This window comes from Dermacentor variabilis, chromosome 10 (genome assembly GCF_050947875.1).
Source record: "Dermacentor variabilis isolate Ectoservices chromosome 10, ASM5094787v1, whole genome shotgun sequence".
Taxonomy (NCBI): Eukaryota; Metazoa; Arthropoda; class Arachnida; order Ixodida; family Ixodidae; genus Dermacentor; species Dermacentor variabilis.
In genome coordinates, this window is record NC_134577.1 from 13,886,837 (window position 1) to 13,905,912 (window position 19,076).

General features: G+C 45.3%; 1 protein-coding gene and 1 non-coding gene across 2 annotated transcripts; one reads left to right on the forward strand and one right to left on the reverse strand.

Moving 5' to 3' along the window:
• Positions 1-4,811: 4,811 nt before the first annotated feature.
• On the reverse strand, positions 4,812-4,884 carry TRNAR-ACG (transfer RNA arginine (anticodon ACG)). Its single transcript has one exon. It is a non-coding gene; the product is annotated as a tRNA-Arg (tRNA).
• Positions 4,885-6,549: 1,665 nt separating this feature from the next.
• Positions 6,550-17,949, forward strand: LOC142559958 (uncharacterized). Its single transcript, XM_075671672.1, has 4 exons — positions 6,550-6,727; positions 7,855-7,886; positions 13,934-14,176; positions 17,246-17,949. The coding sequence occupies exons 1-4, from the start codon at positions 6,724-6,726 to the stop codon at positions 17,348-17,350; spliced, it is 384 nt and encodes a 127-aa protein (XP_075527787.1). The 5' UTR covers positions 6,550-6,723; the 3' UTR covers positions 17,351-17,949.
• The last annotated feature ends 1,127 nt before the right edge of the window (positions 17,950-19,076 follow it).

Here is a 19,076-nt window from a genome sequence, read left to right on the forward strand (position 1 = left end):
GTGCTTGTGTGACGTCGTCTGACGTCGGTTGTGCTTGCCTAACGTCGGCAACAGCTTTACTGCACATCTACTTTTGCGCCATGGAATGGAGGCGGATTTTCTTCCTCTGACAGGAAGGGCCGGGACTAACCGTCGCAATGGCCTTACTAAGGTACATGGTCACATGGCAGTGCAGTAAACAACAACATAAAACGGGTACAATTTGCGTTGGAATATATTAATGCACGCAGAAATGCATGAAATGCACGTTATGCATTACGTACACAATGTATCAAAATTGCAGGAAAAATTAAAGTACAAATTTCCTCCACACGACCATAGCAATATTAGCGAAAAAAAGGCTACACGAATATCATCCCACCTGTTTTTTTATCATGGCAAATGCCTCGCCGTAATTACATAACAAAATTTCTACCATAATAAAAGTGTCTTTTTAACGCCCGCTGCCATGGTCAACATGCCGGGAAGGTGCCAGCATCAAGCGCGCTACCACCCGCACATGTGCAGGTCACCCCACAGGCGTGGTACAGTAGCATTATAATGCCAGGCAATGAAGAAAACAATAGCAAAGAGTAAAGAAAAAATGCACATCGAGTGACAGTAAGGACAGTGCGCGAGACACTTTGACAACTGAATTGTATGGTGAAGAATCGCGCGGTAGCATTCCGCTCATGCGCAAATGACGCCCCACCGGCATGACAAGTGACACTGTAGCACCAATGCAAGAAAAAAAATTAAACACTAAAAAAAATGCACATCCAGTGACGGCAAAGAGCGTAAGCGTAACACTCCGATAATTGAATTTGGTCATGGCGGGTGACGACAACGTACAGTAGACTCATAAAAGACGAAAAGTTGTTAAACATTCAAAAATAAATGAATACGCTGTGGAAAATACTTGAACTTACTTAGGACATAGACGATGCCAACAGACCCTGCTAATAACCGAAATTGAGCTATGACCAAGATCAACGTTTAAGGTGTAGATGTCGTTTAACAAAGAAGGTAGCGCGTAACATAACGACTGCTTGCAGGAATTGGCTCTAGGGGTAGGAATAACCTGCAGATCTTTGTGTCTGGCGTATTTGATGCTGTTGCTTTCTTGAAGGTCAGCCAAAGAAAGTATAATACTATATCATATGTTAAGTTTGATCTGTATGATATAGTGCGAGTCTATAGCTGTATAAATGAAACACAGGAAATTTTTCGCACTGAATAAAAAGGCTGGTACTATAGGGGGAAGGTATGGGATGTTTACCATGTACCGGGCCGCTCTTTCCTGCAGCAGGTGTAATTTTGCCAAGTTAGTGGTACTGCGGTATTATACCACACAAGGCTACAGTACTGCAGATGTGAAGCCACTAACACATTCTATAGTATGAGCTTGACTTTAGCAGGCATGTAATGTCTGACACTAGCAATCATGCCTAAACAAGAAGGCATTTCAGACTGCAGAAAATTATGGCTTGTATCTTTACCAAGTCCAATAACTCCGTAGTTTCGTTCCCCAAATATACAATTAGCTATAGAAGTGTATTTTTTGTCGACGTGTACACCCCCCCCCCCCCCCCGCTTTCTTTGATTTCCAGCCCACCCGACAACAGGTATTTTCGTGGCGTAGCTAGAGCCGGGGAAGACTCCAAGGCTTAGCAAGCTTTGACAACATTTGCTGCGCCACAACGTCACAAATACGAGACAATTCATGACGTCACACTGACGTATACCCAAGCTGGGGTGCCGGCGCGAAATATGAGAAAGGGAACTTTGGCGCTTATTTCTAATGACATTTTAATTAGTAAGTTCTCGTACGCTCAACAAAATCCAATCAACCGGCTCGCACTGGATCCGTTAGAAAAGGCTGTTGCTATATTTTCGAAACCAGCAGATGAACAAGAGGTAGCTATTGCAATAATAAATTTAAAGAACGGTTATTCATGTGACATCGACAACGTAAAGATTAAACAAATTAAGTGTGTTATAGACCTTGTAGCTAAACCACTGCCATTTTTCTTTAACTAAACGTTATCAACCAGCTTCCCTAAATTACTGAAGTAATACTCATACCTAGATGTCGATATTGAAACGTGTTAAAAGAAAATATAGACCAATATAAATTCGTACAGTACTCTCCAAAGCGACTGAGAGGCTAACAAACGTCAGACTGTCCATTTACTCAGTACCAGATTATTTTCAATACCGTTTTAGACAGCAATTTTTAGCAGAAACAGCTTTTCTACTGCGAAAGGAACGAATCTTACAAATTTTTCTAGCCACTTAAATACGCTTGGTGTTTACGTTGATTTATTTAAAGCGCTTGATTCCATAATCCGCAATATTTTGCTTGCAAAAGAAATCTTACGGTATACGCGGCATTGCTTGCGACCTCACGTTTTCCTATTGAAATCCTCGTAAACAAACGGTGCGTATCGTTAGTTGTACTGCCTTTCGAATTTAAAGCACACGAGCAGGCGCCCCCCAAGGCAGGATCCTGGGACCTGTCCTACGTCGCGTTGTGCACACGTGATCTGCACTCCTTAACTTTAAATGAGAATGTGCCGATTATCTAGTACGCTGATGATATCACATTATTAATCACTGAAAAAAAAAGACGACATATAAGAAGCGATGACGAAAATCTCTCTTCTTCTAGTTTATATAAATAAATCTGCTTTAGCTCTACATACAGATAAAATGAAAGCAGTACTTTGCCGACCCCAAAAGGAAACCGCTGAACCGCCGAACATAACATTAGGCACCTACAAGATAGACGTAGTGGAGAGCTTCACAGTATTAGGTGTACATTCTTCCAGTAATTTTACTCGAGGTTGTCATATGGACGCATTTGATAAGGAACTTTGTAAGGTAGCGAGTCTTTATAGACACATTTTCCCTTAATGCATAAGATTATTATTGTAAGTATTTTTGCCGCACCTTAATTACGCACACCTTGTGTGAAAAACTACTAGAAAGACGAACCTAAATAAGTTATTACTCTTACAAAAGGAACTACTACGACTAGTTGCAAACACGGGCCATGTTTCTCACACAAATAATAATAATAATATTTGGGGTTTTACGTGCCAAAACCACTTTCTGATTATGAGGCACGCCGTAGTGGAGGACTCCGGAAATTTTGACCACCTGGGGTTCTTTAACGTGCACCTAAATCTAAGCACACGGGTGTTTTCGCATTTCGCCCCCATCGAAATGCGGCCGCCGTGGCCGGGATTCGATCCCGCGACCTCGTGCTCAGCAGCCCAACACCATAGCCACTGAGCAACCACGGCGGGTTTTCTCACACAAAGGAAGTATTTCATCGTTACCGAATAATCACGATTAATAATTTCTATGTATATCGCGTAAGTCAGTATTTTCTCACAGCCGTCCAAGACAATGTTTCTTTTTTTGGTGGCCTGGCTAATTTCGAAAAAGAATAATGGTGTTCACAATCGCCTGTTTTCCAGAGACAGACTTAAAGGGGGTTCCCGACTATCTTTTGTCTTCAGCGAAAATTTTACTTGAGGTGGGTAATGTGTCTGCAGAAAGGAATCAACTTTTTGTTTTGCGAGACGCCGCACGAAGTTTCTGAAAAAAATAATAATTGTGATTCACTAAAAGTGCAGAAGAGAACTTTCTCAATTTGTAGAATTTACAACTTTGAAGCCCTATCACTAAAAAAACTAAAACGTCGTACTGCGCCAAACAAAATATTATTAGTAGTCTTATGCTATTTGGACTACTGGTACAAGTTAATTCAGACTTATGTCGCCCAACAGTATATATATATATGTATATATATATATATATATTCAATTTCCGAACTTAGCTTTTTCAGCAAGCGCCTCTCGGTGACTCCGAAATCAGTGGCTTTGTGGGGTCATTACGTTAAAGTGACGAAGGCGAACAAATTTCGGACCAATCTTCAAAGGCTCTCTCGCAAATTAAAAAGTATGTATGTATGTGCAGCTAAACTGCGTACTTATTTCGTAATCGACTCTCTAAAACGCCAAAACTGCAAAAGTAGCGAAATATAACCAAATTTAACGGATTCAAAGAAACAATCATCGCTGATTTTCAATAACATTTTACGGAATGCCCATCCAGGACTAATAAATCTGGTGCTACAAGAGCTTGCAGAATTATTTATGATTATTTATTTATTATTTATTATTATGACTCCATCTCGTTCAAGAGCAGACGCCGTGAATAGCGCGGTGGTAAACGATGGCGCCATCTCTCTCGCACTTCACAAACTACCTCGCCACTTGGCTGATCATATAGGCGTTCTGTGGCCGATCGTTGTAAGCACATGGTTCCTCAATGAGTGTTCGCGGGCAAACGACACTAAAGACTGCAATTACAGAGCGGGTCCGATAATAAAAATTCTCAAAAAATTTACGACAGGGTTACCGCCGCGCGACGCTGCGGCAATGACGAACGTCTGGGAGCAGCTCTGTGCGCGGGCTTTTCGAGAACATAATACAGGGCGTTTCTTTTAAACCTCGCACTAGGTAACGCTTGTACGTCCCGGTCGCTCGCTTAATACTAGTTTCGTTGAAACAACGTCTTTGTGTCAATTCATATTATACAGTTTAATACCGCCGGGCACTGCCATCAAGCTCTAAACTTTGTGGTTTAAACAAAGCTGAGCTGCATTTCATACGTCTACGTTTCCGCATGTTGATCGTATATGTAATATGAAAAAGTACAAAAAACTTCAAAATGTTCAGAAAGCAAAAAAAAAAAATGAGAGAGAGAGAGAGAGAGAGAGAGATTAGTTGAACACCGATGAGGAAAAAAAAAGAAGACAGCGAGCCTGCCAGGATTCGAACCTGGAATCTTCTGATCCGTAGTCAGACGCGTTATCCGTTGCGCCACAGGCCCACGTGGCAACAATTTGCTTACAGCAATATATATCAATTTGAAAGTAGTACGAGTGTCGCACACGCATTTTTTATTTCAATCGGGGCCGGTCAGGATAGGACTTTTTGATCGCAATCAACAGTGTTCGCTGCTACACGGTCTAACGATCCGGATCGAGTTATCTTCTCTTGATTGTCGGCAACTCTCAGAACTGCATAATGTCTTGGCTACAAACTCAGATTTGCAAAGTTGGTTGAATTTGGACAATATTTCGACTTTAGGGGTTTTTTTTTTTTTTTTAGAGGTTTTTTTATTGAACTGTCTTCGCAGTTCGTTTTTAGCGTTTTCAGAAAACTGCGCTAGAGGACGCAGACGCCAGCCTGATCGCGATGCACAAATCGCAATTGCCCGGATATGGTCTAGCCACCATAGCCCGGATCCGGATTACAGCGTACTAGAATAGGGGAGTGGGTCCAGCTCGGTCCAGCGAACGCTTCGGCAAGCCATAGAATGATGCAAGAACGCTGGAATTGCGGCGGCGCTGTCATCGCCTTAATCTTGAAGCTCCGGCGGTTTCGGCAGTGCCCATTGGCTGAAACGAGCTCACGGGCTGAGTGGCTGTCGTACGTTGTTGCGTCGTTTGCATCGTTTCCGTCGCTCTTTTGCCATATTATAGACTACAGGTCACTGGGGAATAAAATCGGTGTTTCCGCCACCGAGTATTAAAACTAAACGCTGCAAACTGCAAACTCCTGTCAAAGCTCCATGTAGCTAGGGTAGTTACTCCAACGCGACAAGCGTCCAGCCGGCGTGCGGAGCCGTTCATTCAGATGAAGGCGACGGTAGCAGCACCAACAGCCCACGTTAGACCCACTCTCCTTATCTAGCCATCTAGCACACTCGCGATCGCAAATGACCGTGTAGCAACACTCGATCTGGATCAAGCTCAATCCGGATCGGACCCGGTCGCTATCAGAAGTGTGCGTCTGACACCGGTATAAATTAAAAGTGCCATTTAAATTTGTATGAGTTTGTATTACTCCTCAAAACGAGCGAAAAACATGCAGTATATGCGATAGATGATGATGATTATCTGCGTTTATTTATTTTATGTTTATTTTAATTTTTTGTACGTCCCATGTCATCTTCATTCGATACATTCGATACACTGGCAGACTGAGAAGCCACCCCCACATCCGTCCGCTACGAAAGGGGTAGATCCCTCTGACAAGTGACGTCCGTGCGGAAACAAGAAGATTACGAGACGGCTTCCGTACAGACGGACAGACAGAAACAACTTAAATAAGCAAAGCAATGTCACAACGAAGCGTGCAAGCGACAACAACCAAAACTGGTTGTTGTACTTGAACCTTCTTGCCCGCCCGACGACGAGACGAGATGCCACGACGGCGAGGCAAAGATGCGATCACGTTGCGCGGCCGCAGAGCGTGCTGTGCGCGACCGCGAACGTAGCTACGCCAGGAAGTCTGCGCGAATAGGCAGCGGGAGACGGACTCGCACGGCCCCAGAGCAGAACCTGCAGCGACTTCGCACGGCTTCTCACAACTCTTCGTTTCCTGCTGCACGGGCATTCCGCGAGGAGACCTCCCCCGACTCCGAAACAGGTTTCGGGCAAGGAGGCTGACCTCCCTTACCGCCGCGGGTGAGACGGCCATCCAGGCGCGACGGGCCAGCCGTTGTCGGCCCCCCCACCACAACACACATCCCCACTCGCACGCACACACGTCACCCGTGGCCAGCGCAGAGCCTTTTTCGGATTGTTGCCCGTCCATACAGAGCTCGGTACCGCTGCGAAGAGCTCGTAAGTGATTGATAAGGACGTCTGCCCCAGGATCCAAGATGAGTGAGTGAAAACGTTCTTCAATAATCAGATTGCGCGATAGAAGTACGCGATGGCCTGCTGAAAGTGACTCCGTGTACTGTGCTTGTCAATGTCAAAGCTCCTTATCGTCCAAGCGTTTGTACAGGCGTCGTCACTATAGGTTCAACATAAGCGAATGGAACTTCCCTCTCTTATATGATTTTTAGATGGAAGCTGTGCTAAGCGTAGCTCACGAAATGATCCAGCGCCTTCAGTAGTGCGCTTCGTGTGTTCGTTCACAGGAGGTCTGTGCCTTACGTACGGGATTACGATACCGTAACGTAGGCCTAAAGGCAACCCCTTATTTCGAAGCGGATTCTGGACGAATGTTTGAATTGCATAAGCAAAACACCAATAAAATTGATGCAGAATTCGCCACTGAGTAGTGTATAGACATGCCTGAGCACACTGTGCTACGTGCGACGCTGGGTGCCAGCACCTTGTGCAGCAGACGATACGTGAATGTATCTGTTCAATTAATACGTTAACTCTCCGCGAAGTGTGGCTTACTGTCAACTACAAAGGATATTTAAAAAAAAGAAGAAGAAGAGTAAACTTCCCAGGTGACATAGAATAAACCGTTCCGAATAGGTCAGCCGATACGTTGCGCTTGTAACGCCGCTCATTACGCTAGATAAATATTCCACGTGGCCTTGACACATTTCGACGCTAAAGGCAAGAACAAAGCATGTAATTATCTGATGCTTCGGTCTCCTTTTGACTTGACCAGTATACTTGGAGACAGATGGACACAGAACTGGTTCAGGCGTGCTGCAATAAAGCAAAAACAACTAATCGCCCAGCGTTGACTCAATCGAGTCAATCCTCGCAGTATTTGCCGTTTACGCTGCGGCTCCGGCTTTCTCATAACGACGCCGAAGTCGTAAGTTTGAATCCCAGTCGAGCAACCTGCGGAAGCTACGTAAAGCTGTAAGTTAAACGCATGTTACAGAACTTCAGAATCCATCCCGAGCTTATACAGCGTTTCTCATTTTTGGATTAATGGTTTGCAGATGTAAGATGTAATCGCCAGAGTTCTGTTAATGCGTTTGTCGTTTAAGTGTTGTCCATACTCAGCTTTCTATTTTTGCCTTGTTTTTCTGCCTCAGATAAACTCCTGGTGATAGCCACCCTATCAATGGTGAGTACTCTACAGTGATTCCTGGCGATATTAAGCAAAGTGCTCGGTCACTATTTCTTGCACTAATTGTCACCCGAATCACGAAAAACACGAATCAGTGATGTGGTCTGACCTCGTCTTAACTTGTAGGCCATCTGCCGGACGTTGAGGGCCGTACTGATGTCTGTGACACAGATGCATGCCTCGTTATTGCGTTGTTCCCCGGTGGGTCCATTTCCATTTTTGTTTATTGCGATGGCTAATAAAGAAGACGGTCAAGGCACGACCGCGCCGTCATCATCGTGCTGTCCTGGCATCAACGGTTTATGTATGGCCCGCGCTTGGAGGCTTTCATTCTGCAGAGACGCGCGGTGGGTTTGTTTGCAAAAGCGTCGTTCCTGAGCAGCTGTGCGCGTATCACACAGTTACATACACTGATCTGAACGGTCAAGAATATATATAGTCTTTTCGCTGGGCGCCGATACCGTCGGTCTCATCTCGTGCACCATACAGGCGGTGACGACCGTAACATCGCCCCCGGCGTTCATCCTCGCGCCAGCATTGTGATAAGCCTGGTTACCTGTCAGGGCGCAGTTTCTGCTGAGCCACGTCGCTTCCTTGTATTGTTCGAGTAGCTCGAAAACAACGCCAAACCTTGCTATCACGCTCAACGTTTCGCCCGAGGGCGAAACCGCCCATTTTTTGTATACGTATATCCACCCTTTCTTTATCACCTCCTATTTTTCACTGACAATGTTCTCTTCGTCTTAATCTCTGCGCTACTTCTTGTTTTCTATGTACCTTTTTCTTTTTTCCTTCTTCTAGAGCTGGCAGGCCTTGTGTCCCCGCTGGTGGCTGTTGCCAGCTGGCTCCTTCTCTTCCGTCTCTCTGTGGTCGTTTTTACGTGTAGAAATATAATAACTATAATTCTGTTTCATGCTATGACGACTATTCTGTGAAAGGCAAGCCGCTAAATTTAAGCACAGTATTGACTGATTGATTGATATGTGGTGCTTAACATGGCGCACGGGCCAGAAATGGCCAAAGAGATGCGCAATGTCGAAGGTTGCTCTCATCGCCGCCTTGCGCAACCGACAAAAACCAGCAGGAGGAAGCTTTGCGGCCGCAGTTGGCTGTCGACCTGGAAAACAGCGATTCGTTGTTGAGAAACGTGATGGCGTGCCGCGGCCCGGTGGACTAATGCCAAGATCCGCGTGGGCAGAGAGCCCGGTCTCTTCACAGAGGATGTGGGCCCGTCACGAGAAAGGCAAAACGGATAACTGTTTTCTCGAAAAGAGTTTGCGCAATAGAAGACAGGAATAGCTAGGCTGCATCTAATGCACATCAGCATACTAAAACGCCGATGATAAGGCTGAACATGCATCGTTTTCTTTTTTTTTAATTCCAGTCAGTTAAGCAATAGACCGGATACTTACTCTTCTTTATCGCTGCCTACACCGACTACTTTCTTTTCTTCTCTTAGGCGCGGGTCCTAACGCATTTTAAGCAAATATTCGCTCGATGATTCAACCTTGCAGCATTTCGGGTAGAATGTTGTTCCACTAAGTGTTAAAAGCATGTTAATAAGTGCATTGAGTGTTCCTCTGGAGTGGTGTATAGAGTTCCTTACGCGCGTGTGGTAGCGTCTACATCGGACAGTCTGACCGGTGTGTAAACATTAGGCTACGCGAACATGCTAATTCCTTAAAGGGATTGGAGTCGTCGCATATTGCCAGCCACTGTCGTGACTGCGGCTGCGCGCCTTCTTTTGAGGATTCCTCAATCATCATGAAACACCACGACCACCGCACACGTGAAATTGCCGAGGCATATAACATAGTCAAGAACAAGACCATGTGTAGAAGTCAGCCGTCAGCTTCCCTGTCAAACGAAGAGATCACGTTCATTCATTGCTCGTCAATATCTCATTATTTTTTACACATGACTTTCATGCCACATGTGCTGCCAAAGAACGGATAGCGTCCAGCTCGGCCGCTTTTCAGTCCTTCAGCATAAAGCGTGCAGCCAATTTTATGTGTGCTTCATCCGCTCCCGTATGATAATAAGCACCGCATAACTGTTTTCACAATGTCTACGAACTACTTCAGGCTTAGATGTTAATCTAATTTTTTTTTCGCTTTACGAAAGAACATTGTTCAGTGCATTTTCTCTTTTTATCCTATAAGCGCACCCCATTGAAAGCAATGTACCAATATATATGAGTTTACATGTGGCGTTCTACGTCATGGTGTCCACGAGCGGGAATCTGGCAGCCGGAGGCTATAGCTGGTGTTGGGAACTCACACGCGATTAAATAAAGAGAGAGAGAGAACGGGCGTATCGACCTCTTGAATCTTGGCTACGCTGTTGCAAAGAATGTAGGGTAAAAAACGTATTTTGTGAGTGCACACGGCAGGCTACAAATTCCTACGGTACTTATTCTACTCCGGTACTTGTTGCCCGACATTTGTAATGCGATCGTCTGTTATTAATATGCAAACCAATAGACCAGCGTTAAACGATAACACAGGGCTACGTCTCTGCTTCGTCAAATTTTTACTCGATCTCCGAATGCCGGTGCAAGTAAACGTTAACGTTAGACGCACGCTTAACTCTGCAGTCGAAGCGTCCGCAGTGAGCAGCACTTAGCCCACTTTCCCTTCCCCTTACCCGGTTCCATAAAAAGGCTTCGATCCACCATTTAAATACATTCCCTCTACATTCTTGGTACATATATTTAGGTGCCACAGTTGCCGTAGCTTACTTATTCGAAGCTGGCGGCATTTTCTCACCTGTTGAGCAGCCGTTGACGGACCAGCCCTGGAAACAGCTGCTGCCAGCAGCACGTGACCTTGCACTTTTAGTCCCTTGAAGAAGGCAACAAACTGACGATCCAGTGAACCAGACAGGGGCGGGTCTTGTTGTTGATATGGGAAAAGAACGAGAGAACGATTCAATGCGAAACCGGCGCTGAATCTTTGCATGTTAACTGCAGTGCCTAAGGCCAACATCTACTCGACATAATTGAAAGCCAGCTGATTGCTCCGACGGTGACGTCACCACCGTAGTCGGACGCTTCTCGCAGTTGGCGATATTCTGCGGCGGATGTCTTCTTTGAGCCGCGAGCGATCGTACTCTTTTTGCTTGATGCTTCTTTTATTTTCTACGTGCACAGTCACCGCGTCTCCTAGGCGACGAGACCCGATGGAGCGACTACAGGCTAATGCTAGGCGTAAAATGAACAGGAGTAGCTCTAAATCTAACTAATCGCGGAAGCGTGTTCTTCCGAGCGCAACTGCGCTAACAGACGCAAAAATTAGAAAAGGTTTAGTTACCGTCGTCGGACAACGATAACTTAAGGCAGGCTTTTTTATTTATTACTTACGAATAAATGACTCGAGGTCGTCTGAAAATAGGATGTCGGTGGGTCTTGCGCCTGATGAACTTCTCCAAATGCCAAGCGCATTCTCGCGAAAACAGGAAATTATTGTCGGGCGTGTAATCACCATTTATGATGCAGTCACGGCCATTTATCTCAAAGCATCATGGCTTACGATACATAGCACGACATGAGTTAATGTGTTTGTGCAAATTATATATATGTATACGCTGCATGTGAAATAGCGAAAAGTGTGCCTTTGACGTCGTGGGGCACACGAACGTCTAATGTGTGTCTGCAGCAGCTCAGGATACTTTTCTTTATTCGCCCCAATGAAAGCCTATAGCGTTCGTTGTTCTATGAGGAAAAAAAAAAACGTAAATACATTCAGCTAAACTGAATAAAACTACGCATGTTTTTCAAACAGTAATCCGTAATACCGCTTTCGACGCTCGACAAATAATGCATAGTTCTTGGCAGTGTCTTTTGGAACACTGCGCTCAGGCAATGGCCAGAAAGATGGAGCAAAGAGAAATACCGCTTTTCCTTTCTTTTTTTCTTTTTTTTTTTTGAAACTTCCGAGAGAAACATTGTCGAGAAAAGCTGACGTGGGTGCGGCCCGCGGACAGCGGCACGATCTTTCCTTTTTTTTTTTTTTTTCTAATTGGTGCTTTACATATCGAACAGTTGTTAGACATAACCTCACCTACTTCTCCACAGCTCATCACTTCGTATTCTTTCCCCAGTACTGCCCGTAACAAATTATGATGGCGGCTTTCTTCCTTCGGAAAGGAGAACAAGGGTAACTGAGGCTCGTTGGGGTAGTTCCAGCGGAACCCTTGCATGGGTGAATACTTAAATGGCATGACCAGTGGCCTATCTCGCTCTTCACAAATCAGCAGCACAACCACACAGTGACCGCAACACCTAGCGCACACGCCGAGGTAGCACGACTTACCAGGATCACAAAAAAGACGCGCTCCCAGCCGGCGGCTGGTCGCCGGCGGGCTGTACGAAAAGTGATGCGCGTGACGTCACGCGAAAAGCAAGCGGGCTTTTTTTTTTTTCAGTTATATCTATAGGCTATTACTATAGGCAAAATTAATTTTGCGGACCTTCGAAAACACTTTAGTGCGTAGAAGAAGAAAACAAAAAGGGAAACAAGAATAGTATAGTTAGTGTATAATTTTGCTGCACTTTCAGTGCGGAGTTAATTATCTGCGCTTTCTGCGGTGCATTTTGTGTGCGCTGGTCTCTGGTGGCGTTCTTGTATGGATAAACAGTGTCTTGAAAGCTGAATGTTTGTACTTCATAACCTGTAATTTGTATGACGATGTCTGAATATGGAATGAGTTTTATCTCTTTGTATGCATGGATTACAGTGAGCGCTGACTATAACTCATATATATTATATAATTTGCTGACTGACTGCTACGTGAAGTTGCCAGTGCGGAGGCCTGCGGCCTTGTCAAGCTGCAATGCGACTTTTTCTGTAGGCCTCCGGCATCGCGTTTTTCGGATGCAAATCAAGTTATTATTATTATTATTATTATTATTATTATTATTATTATTATTATTATTATTATTATTATTATTATTATTATTATTATTATTATACGGAAGCATTTAGCTGCCGTCATCTTGGGCTGTTAACGCTGCTGTTTTCTGTCTTTAACGACGAAGTGTACGCCACTACAGTGGATTCGCAGCCATGAAAATAGTTGTGTAAATGCGTTCAGCGTTTCATCACCAGGTTACGTCACTTTACTTCTAATAAAACATAGAAATTGCTTGTGTATCAGCCCGAGATGGCGGCGCCCATGAAGCGACTATAAAATCGTCTATATATACAGAAGGTGCTGCTAAAGCTTTGTTCACACCACCGTGGTTGCTTATAGCGAGCGGAGGAAACAGCTTCTAGCAGCACGTGCTGTGACGTCGCGTCAGCAAATTCAGCGCTCATCTTGAATGCATTAGACGTGCACTGCTTCTGACCTGACCGAGAGCCGGCGTGCGAGAACGTAGGAGCGCGTGAATTCTCGCAACGCGCTTGGACACGAACAGCGCTCAATTGGCTGAACGCATAGGATTAAAGCAAACGTCGATACAGGCGCCCATCTGTTATCGCTCAAAATGGCGTGCCGTTTTGGTGGCCTCCCTACCGGACGTCGTCAGCATGCTTTAGTTGTGCACTTAAAATGGCCGTAGCTGTGTCTATGGCCGTAGCACCTACTGTGCAGCGCTGGCTCCCCGTTGTTTAAGGAACGGGTGAACACGGAATGAACAAATCACCGAACGAACGAGCTAAATGCGAGTAACTCGTGCGGCATGTATGTTTATAGAGGAATAAAAAGAAAACCCACAATGAAGCAACTGAACGCAAAAATTTGCAATTCGCACGAACGTACGCAAAGCAAGTGCACGTATGCGCTACATGACAGCCGACGGCCATCTATATACTTACAGTCATCCAGGTGTCTCCAGCAGCGCCTGGGGCGCTACTGTACTAACCGTGTAAATCCACGCGCTGACCATAATTTTAATAGTTTCCTCTGGTTCTAGAGAACTTACGTTTTGTAGCTACGGCCTCCGAGATCCGGCGCCGCGCGCCACCAGATCTCGGAGGCTTTGCTGTAGCCGACTAAGCCAGTCACCCCGCGTCACGTGACGCTCCCGCTTGGATACGCAGGTGGCATGCGTGGCGCTGGGCGACATGATGCGCAAAAGCATCGTGTTCGACGCCAGCACGCCCAAGGTGTTCTACTGCCCGCAAGAGAAGCCGCGCGCCCTGGACAAGATGATCGTCAAGGCGAGGCCCGTCGAGAAGCTGTGCGAGTTCGAGGGCAAGGGCCTGCCCAAGGGCTACAAGTCCGACTGTTACAACGACGTCGACGAGACCGAGTACGCATGCGCCGAGAAGCAGCGCATCCTGGTGAGCGTCCCTTTTATCGCTTCTTACGGCACGACCGAATCGAGCCAGTGCATCTTGCAGGAGCTATACGTCCCGTTTCTGGGTGTCACGTGCAGTTGGCGACACGTATATATTAGGCCGCCACGCGGAAGATGACAAGACACTGAGCAACGAAACCGTGTGTCCGGACGGAATTTGTAGGGCACTGAATTGAAATACGACTGTACACGTTAAACAAGTCGGCTACGGCATTAATTGCGAGCACGTTCGCTGTTCGTAGGGAAAAGATAAAAAGAAAGAAAGACCGGCTACTGATCAGACCCCGTAAGACGTTATCGCGTTCTGCAAGTGAGCAGGCGGAAATTCGAGAACTTGCTATACATGCATCTCACGCAGTCTAGAGACTCTTCCAAAACTAGCGATACCAAAAAAAAAAAAAAAAAAGTGTATCTTGCAGAAACAGGAGCGAGACGACCGCGATAACGTGCCCGTAAGTAGAAATATAGCAAGCTTTTACAGACAAGGGGCACCCGAAGGGTTCCGTCTAAATACAGCTCGCTAAATTTGGCAGACGAGAGAGATGAAATGTCGAGGCAGTATGACATTAGGAGACGCCTCATGGCAACGCTGGCGAAAAACTGAGCCAGCTTTTCTTAACTAATCTCGGCGTAATCTTCGCGTAAAGAACATACGAATTGGCACGTACCTGGGTCAAGGCGTGAGGAACATTGTTTTTTATTATTCTTTTAGCAAACCGGAAAACAGACAATTTTACTTCGGAATAGAAACGCAGAACTTTTTTTTTTATTTCCTTGAAGTCTACTGCGAAAGAAATATTACAGGGCCAGTTTACTTGGGCCACTGGCACACGCCTGACACACGAACATGTATGGTTCTTTTAAAAGAGACTAGAATGCCTATAGTTCGGCTATTTTCCAATAATAGTTAACATCAGAAACTAATTCCCCAGTTTAGCTGCAGGTGAAGATGAAACGATCCGTTTTGACTATGTCCGAAGTAACTCCTCCACCGTATATCTGGTCAACGAATTTCGAGGCCTCAACTGCATGGGATCACGAAGATAGGACAAAATTTCCAAATAGAGACACTGGCGTGAACAATTTCACGAGGTAGTTTCAAATTTTGACTGCAGATGGACACGCGATGCCAGCGGGTTGAAACGTCCGCATATTACCTTTTCTGACGTTTTTTTTTTCTTCTCTTTTTCTTTTGATGTCGCTCGCACCGTACATGATATCGCTTCAGGAAATCAAGAGAGAGAGAGAGAGAGAGAGGGCTCTTTATTGGAAAAACAGAGAATTTTGCCGGCGCGTATATAACTGCTGGCATGCTACTCTGTATAGGGATGGGGAATGGGATTAAAAGATTCCAGAAAAGAGTTCGAGAAAAAAAGGATAAAAGTAAATATGAAATGTCCGAGTGGACCTGATACTAATATTTACAGGTGACATGGCGGGTAAATTTAAGCTTTTGTATAGGAAGGATGCAATTTTTAAAGCTTTCCTATTTGACCAAAATCAGGAAATCAAAATAAACCAACTTTAGTACAAGCGTGTACGTTTCGAAGACGTGGTGCGCATTTCAGCGCAAGTCATGCGGTGACAAAGTTGCTACACGTTGTCGTTATTGTTGTTACCTGAACATATGGCTAGCAACCTCTGAACCACCGCCTTATCTTCCGCAGCTGTCCTTGAAAATTTTGCCAAACCCAGTTTAGTTTCATGAAATCGACATATATTTTCCTGAAGTCGTGTTGCACAGTTGGATTTATTCGCCCTCGTCGTCGGACGACGTCAGCTGTGGTTGCGTCCTGCCTCGTTCATGTACTCTCAACACTGCTTTTTGCGCTACCATTTTCTAAAGTGTAAAATTCGACAGAAAATTTGTAAGAATGTCGCATCCGCTAACCAAATCATAGATGAGGGCGACCTTGCGGATTCCCGACGTTTTCCTTCATCACTTGTGTTTTTTTTTTTTCTTTTTATAACTCATAATTTTATCCATTGTATTTACGATGCCAGATTCATAAGTATTACCTCGGTGCGACAACACGCATTCACTAAAACTAACAAGGACTGCTACTACAACTACTACTCCATGACGCGGTAAAGGCGACGTCCGTAAATAACACATGTTGGTGTTCACGCAAACAGACTGATGCTCATTTCATTTCATGTTATTTTGATTGAAAAAAAATTATAATAGCAATTGTTTCACCGCCCGATTCATTGCTGATCCCCCAGAGTGGGTAGTGATATTTCGCTAAGAAATAAGTACAAGGCTGAACTGCACAGCTTTTTACGTACTGCTGACATACGCGAATAGTTAAAAGCTATTTCAGCAGAAATGAGGCGTTCTAAGGCAATAACGTCTGCCCTGTCCCAGCCTGTCGCAGTTAAGATGTCCTTCCGTTTCTTACACTAGACAGAATGAAGTACATAATTGGCGTATACGTAGTTGCGGGCTACGTCAAGTTTTGCTACTAGAAAGACGCCATCTTCAACGTCTCACGTGGTTAAGGAGAACAAGTATCTCGAAACGTCTTAATCTGTGACATTGTCAGCAGCTGTAAGCCTACACTTTTTTTTTGTATAGGAGGGATAGGCGGATAAAAGAATTGTATCAGAGTGGGGTATCTTCCGCGTAGGGCTGAGGCATCAGGGCTTCATTGGCTCCATCAGCAGGTACTCTGCGCGTCCGCTGGATCAACCGTCACAGCTCCTGCGGGTCCCAGCTGGTCAGCGCAGTCTTCCAGAGGGAAATTGAGCGTGAAGGCATTGGGGGTAGCCCTCGCGGTGCAAGCATTCCGATGTGCGGTGATATACTGTGGGCTTTGCTCCATAGAAGAGACACTATGAGAGACGTTGCGTGGAGGACCAGGCGAAGGGTTAGGAGACAGGGGAATGAATTACTCTGTAGTTGTCGCCACGCGACGGCTTCTTCTCGGTATAGGACACATCTCTTGTTCTAGATGTGGCATCAGCCAGCTCAACATGAAGTTCGCAAAGCGTCAGCTTTCTCGGATGTCACGAGGTGTCGCTAGATCGCGATTCTTATTCTCGTTCGCAGCTCCGGATCAACCCTCCCAACGAAACGGACACGACCACCACGGAGCCAGCGACTACAGCTAAGCCTTCCAAGAAGAGCAAGTCCTTCAAGGTCCCCAAGAACTGAGCGCCGTCAAAACCGGGTGCCAAATGGAACCGGCGAAACGCTTCAATGGCAGCTATTTTGAATATTTTGAGAGCGTTTTATGGACTGTTTTCGGCGCGGGAGACGCTGAAAATAACCAATTTGTTTTTATTTTTTATTAATATACATTATGCTCACTCTGCTTGTTGACGAGCAATTCTCTTTTTCACAAAACATTGAGGTGACGCTGTTGTGCAGACAGCTTTCCGCAGACAGCTGAGTCCGCAGACAGCTTTGATAATCAATAATCATTGGCACTCGCCAGACGAGGTCACGGGGTTCTTTCTCACTTGGCCAAAATGTCAGCGCCCATCAAGTTCAGTAGGTAATGCGAAAACTTGCATAAGCCTAGTAGGTCGTTTCGCAGCGCTGGAAATAAACGCGCCTACATGGAAGTGTGGGAACAAACAACGTTTATAATTTCCAGTGTAACTAAGGGGGCCCCAGTGAGGAAGTCTTCGGAAAACTGCGAGGGCTGCACATAATGGTTCGACACAAGGACGTCAGGACTTACCGTTCGAATCAGAGCGTTCGGAATGAAATGGCAATTTCACAATAAAAGAAAGGTTTTTGTAAACGTCTTTTGTCTCGTTTTTTTCGTATAACTTCAAGTACCTCACCCTTTTCTGCAAAGCTTACGATGAGAAGTGGCTTAAATGTACACAGATAAAAAAAGAGACAAACGACTCAACGCAATGTTGGAGTCTAAATAAGTCCAAGCTTATTTGAGTTACGGAGGTAGCAGCAGCCGCGGATGACGCGCCCACAGCCTCGTCGACTGTAGTAAACACGTAGCAATGAGGATGAAGAGAGAGAGGAAGATGTAGAATGAAACGCAGTGAGATTATAATAATTAATTAGAACACCGAGCAGAATACATCTCCTATTTTTTTTTCTCCTAAACCTTTCTTTAATTATTTTTTTCCAAACTGCCCAGTTCTTCACCGATCCCCCGCGGTGGGTATACAGAGGATCATCACCACCATTAACCATTGTCGCGCCCTCAGAGGCAAAAAAGAAAGCTTCAAGTAAAAAAAAAAAAAAACGACGTGTAATTATGGTCACTTAAAGGCTAGCCTTAAGAAACAGTGGAAACAGCCGGCTTGGCACCAAAGACATGAGCCAACACCTCCTATATACTATAGGAGGTGTTGGGACAGCACGACCACAACTCTGACGACGGCAACCCGGACGACAAGACAACTTGGCACGTCGCTGACCGAGGATCGGATCCTGGGTGGGCACGCATAGTTTGATTACTTCAGCGTGTTTCAGCGAACACTTTCAAACATCTTTTTTTTTTTAATTGACTGTGGCAGATGGCACAATTCTAATCTATGAGCCGGTCTACTTGAAGAGGCGGACATTACTTGCAAGAAATATGAAATGCATATCCGACTAAAAAACTTACAATTTGTAAATTCTAGCGGGTGAGCTGCAAGGCATATCCACTTGAAAAGGGTTGCGTGATGACGCCATTTACGAGATATGCACCGTCAGACATGCGGTAAAAATGCACTGTCGTTCCGCACACTTTTTTAACAAAACTTCGTTTTATGCGTTGAAGCATAAAAGTAACCGGAATGATGATGACGAATCAACATTTATTGGGCCCGAATTAAATAGGTAGTGCACGCAGGCACCAGACGGGGTGGTTCCCTAGTTACGGGACCCATATGTTCCCAGCAGCTCCTGGCCCTTGTCCGTC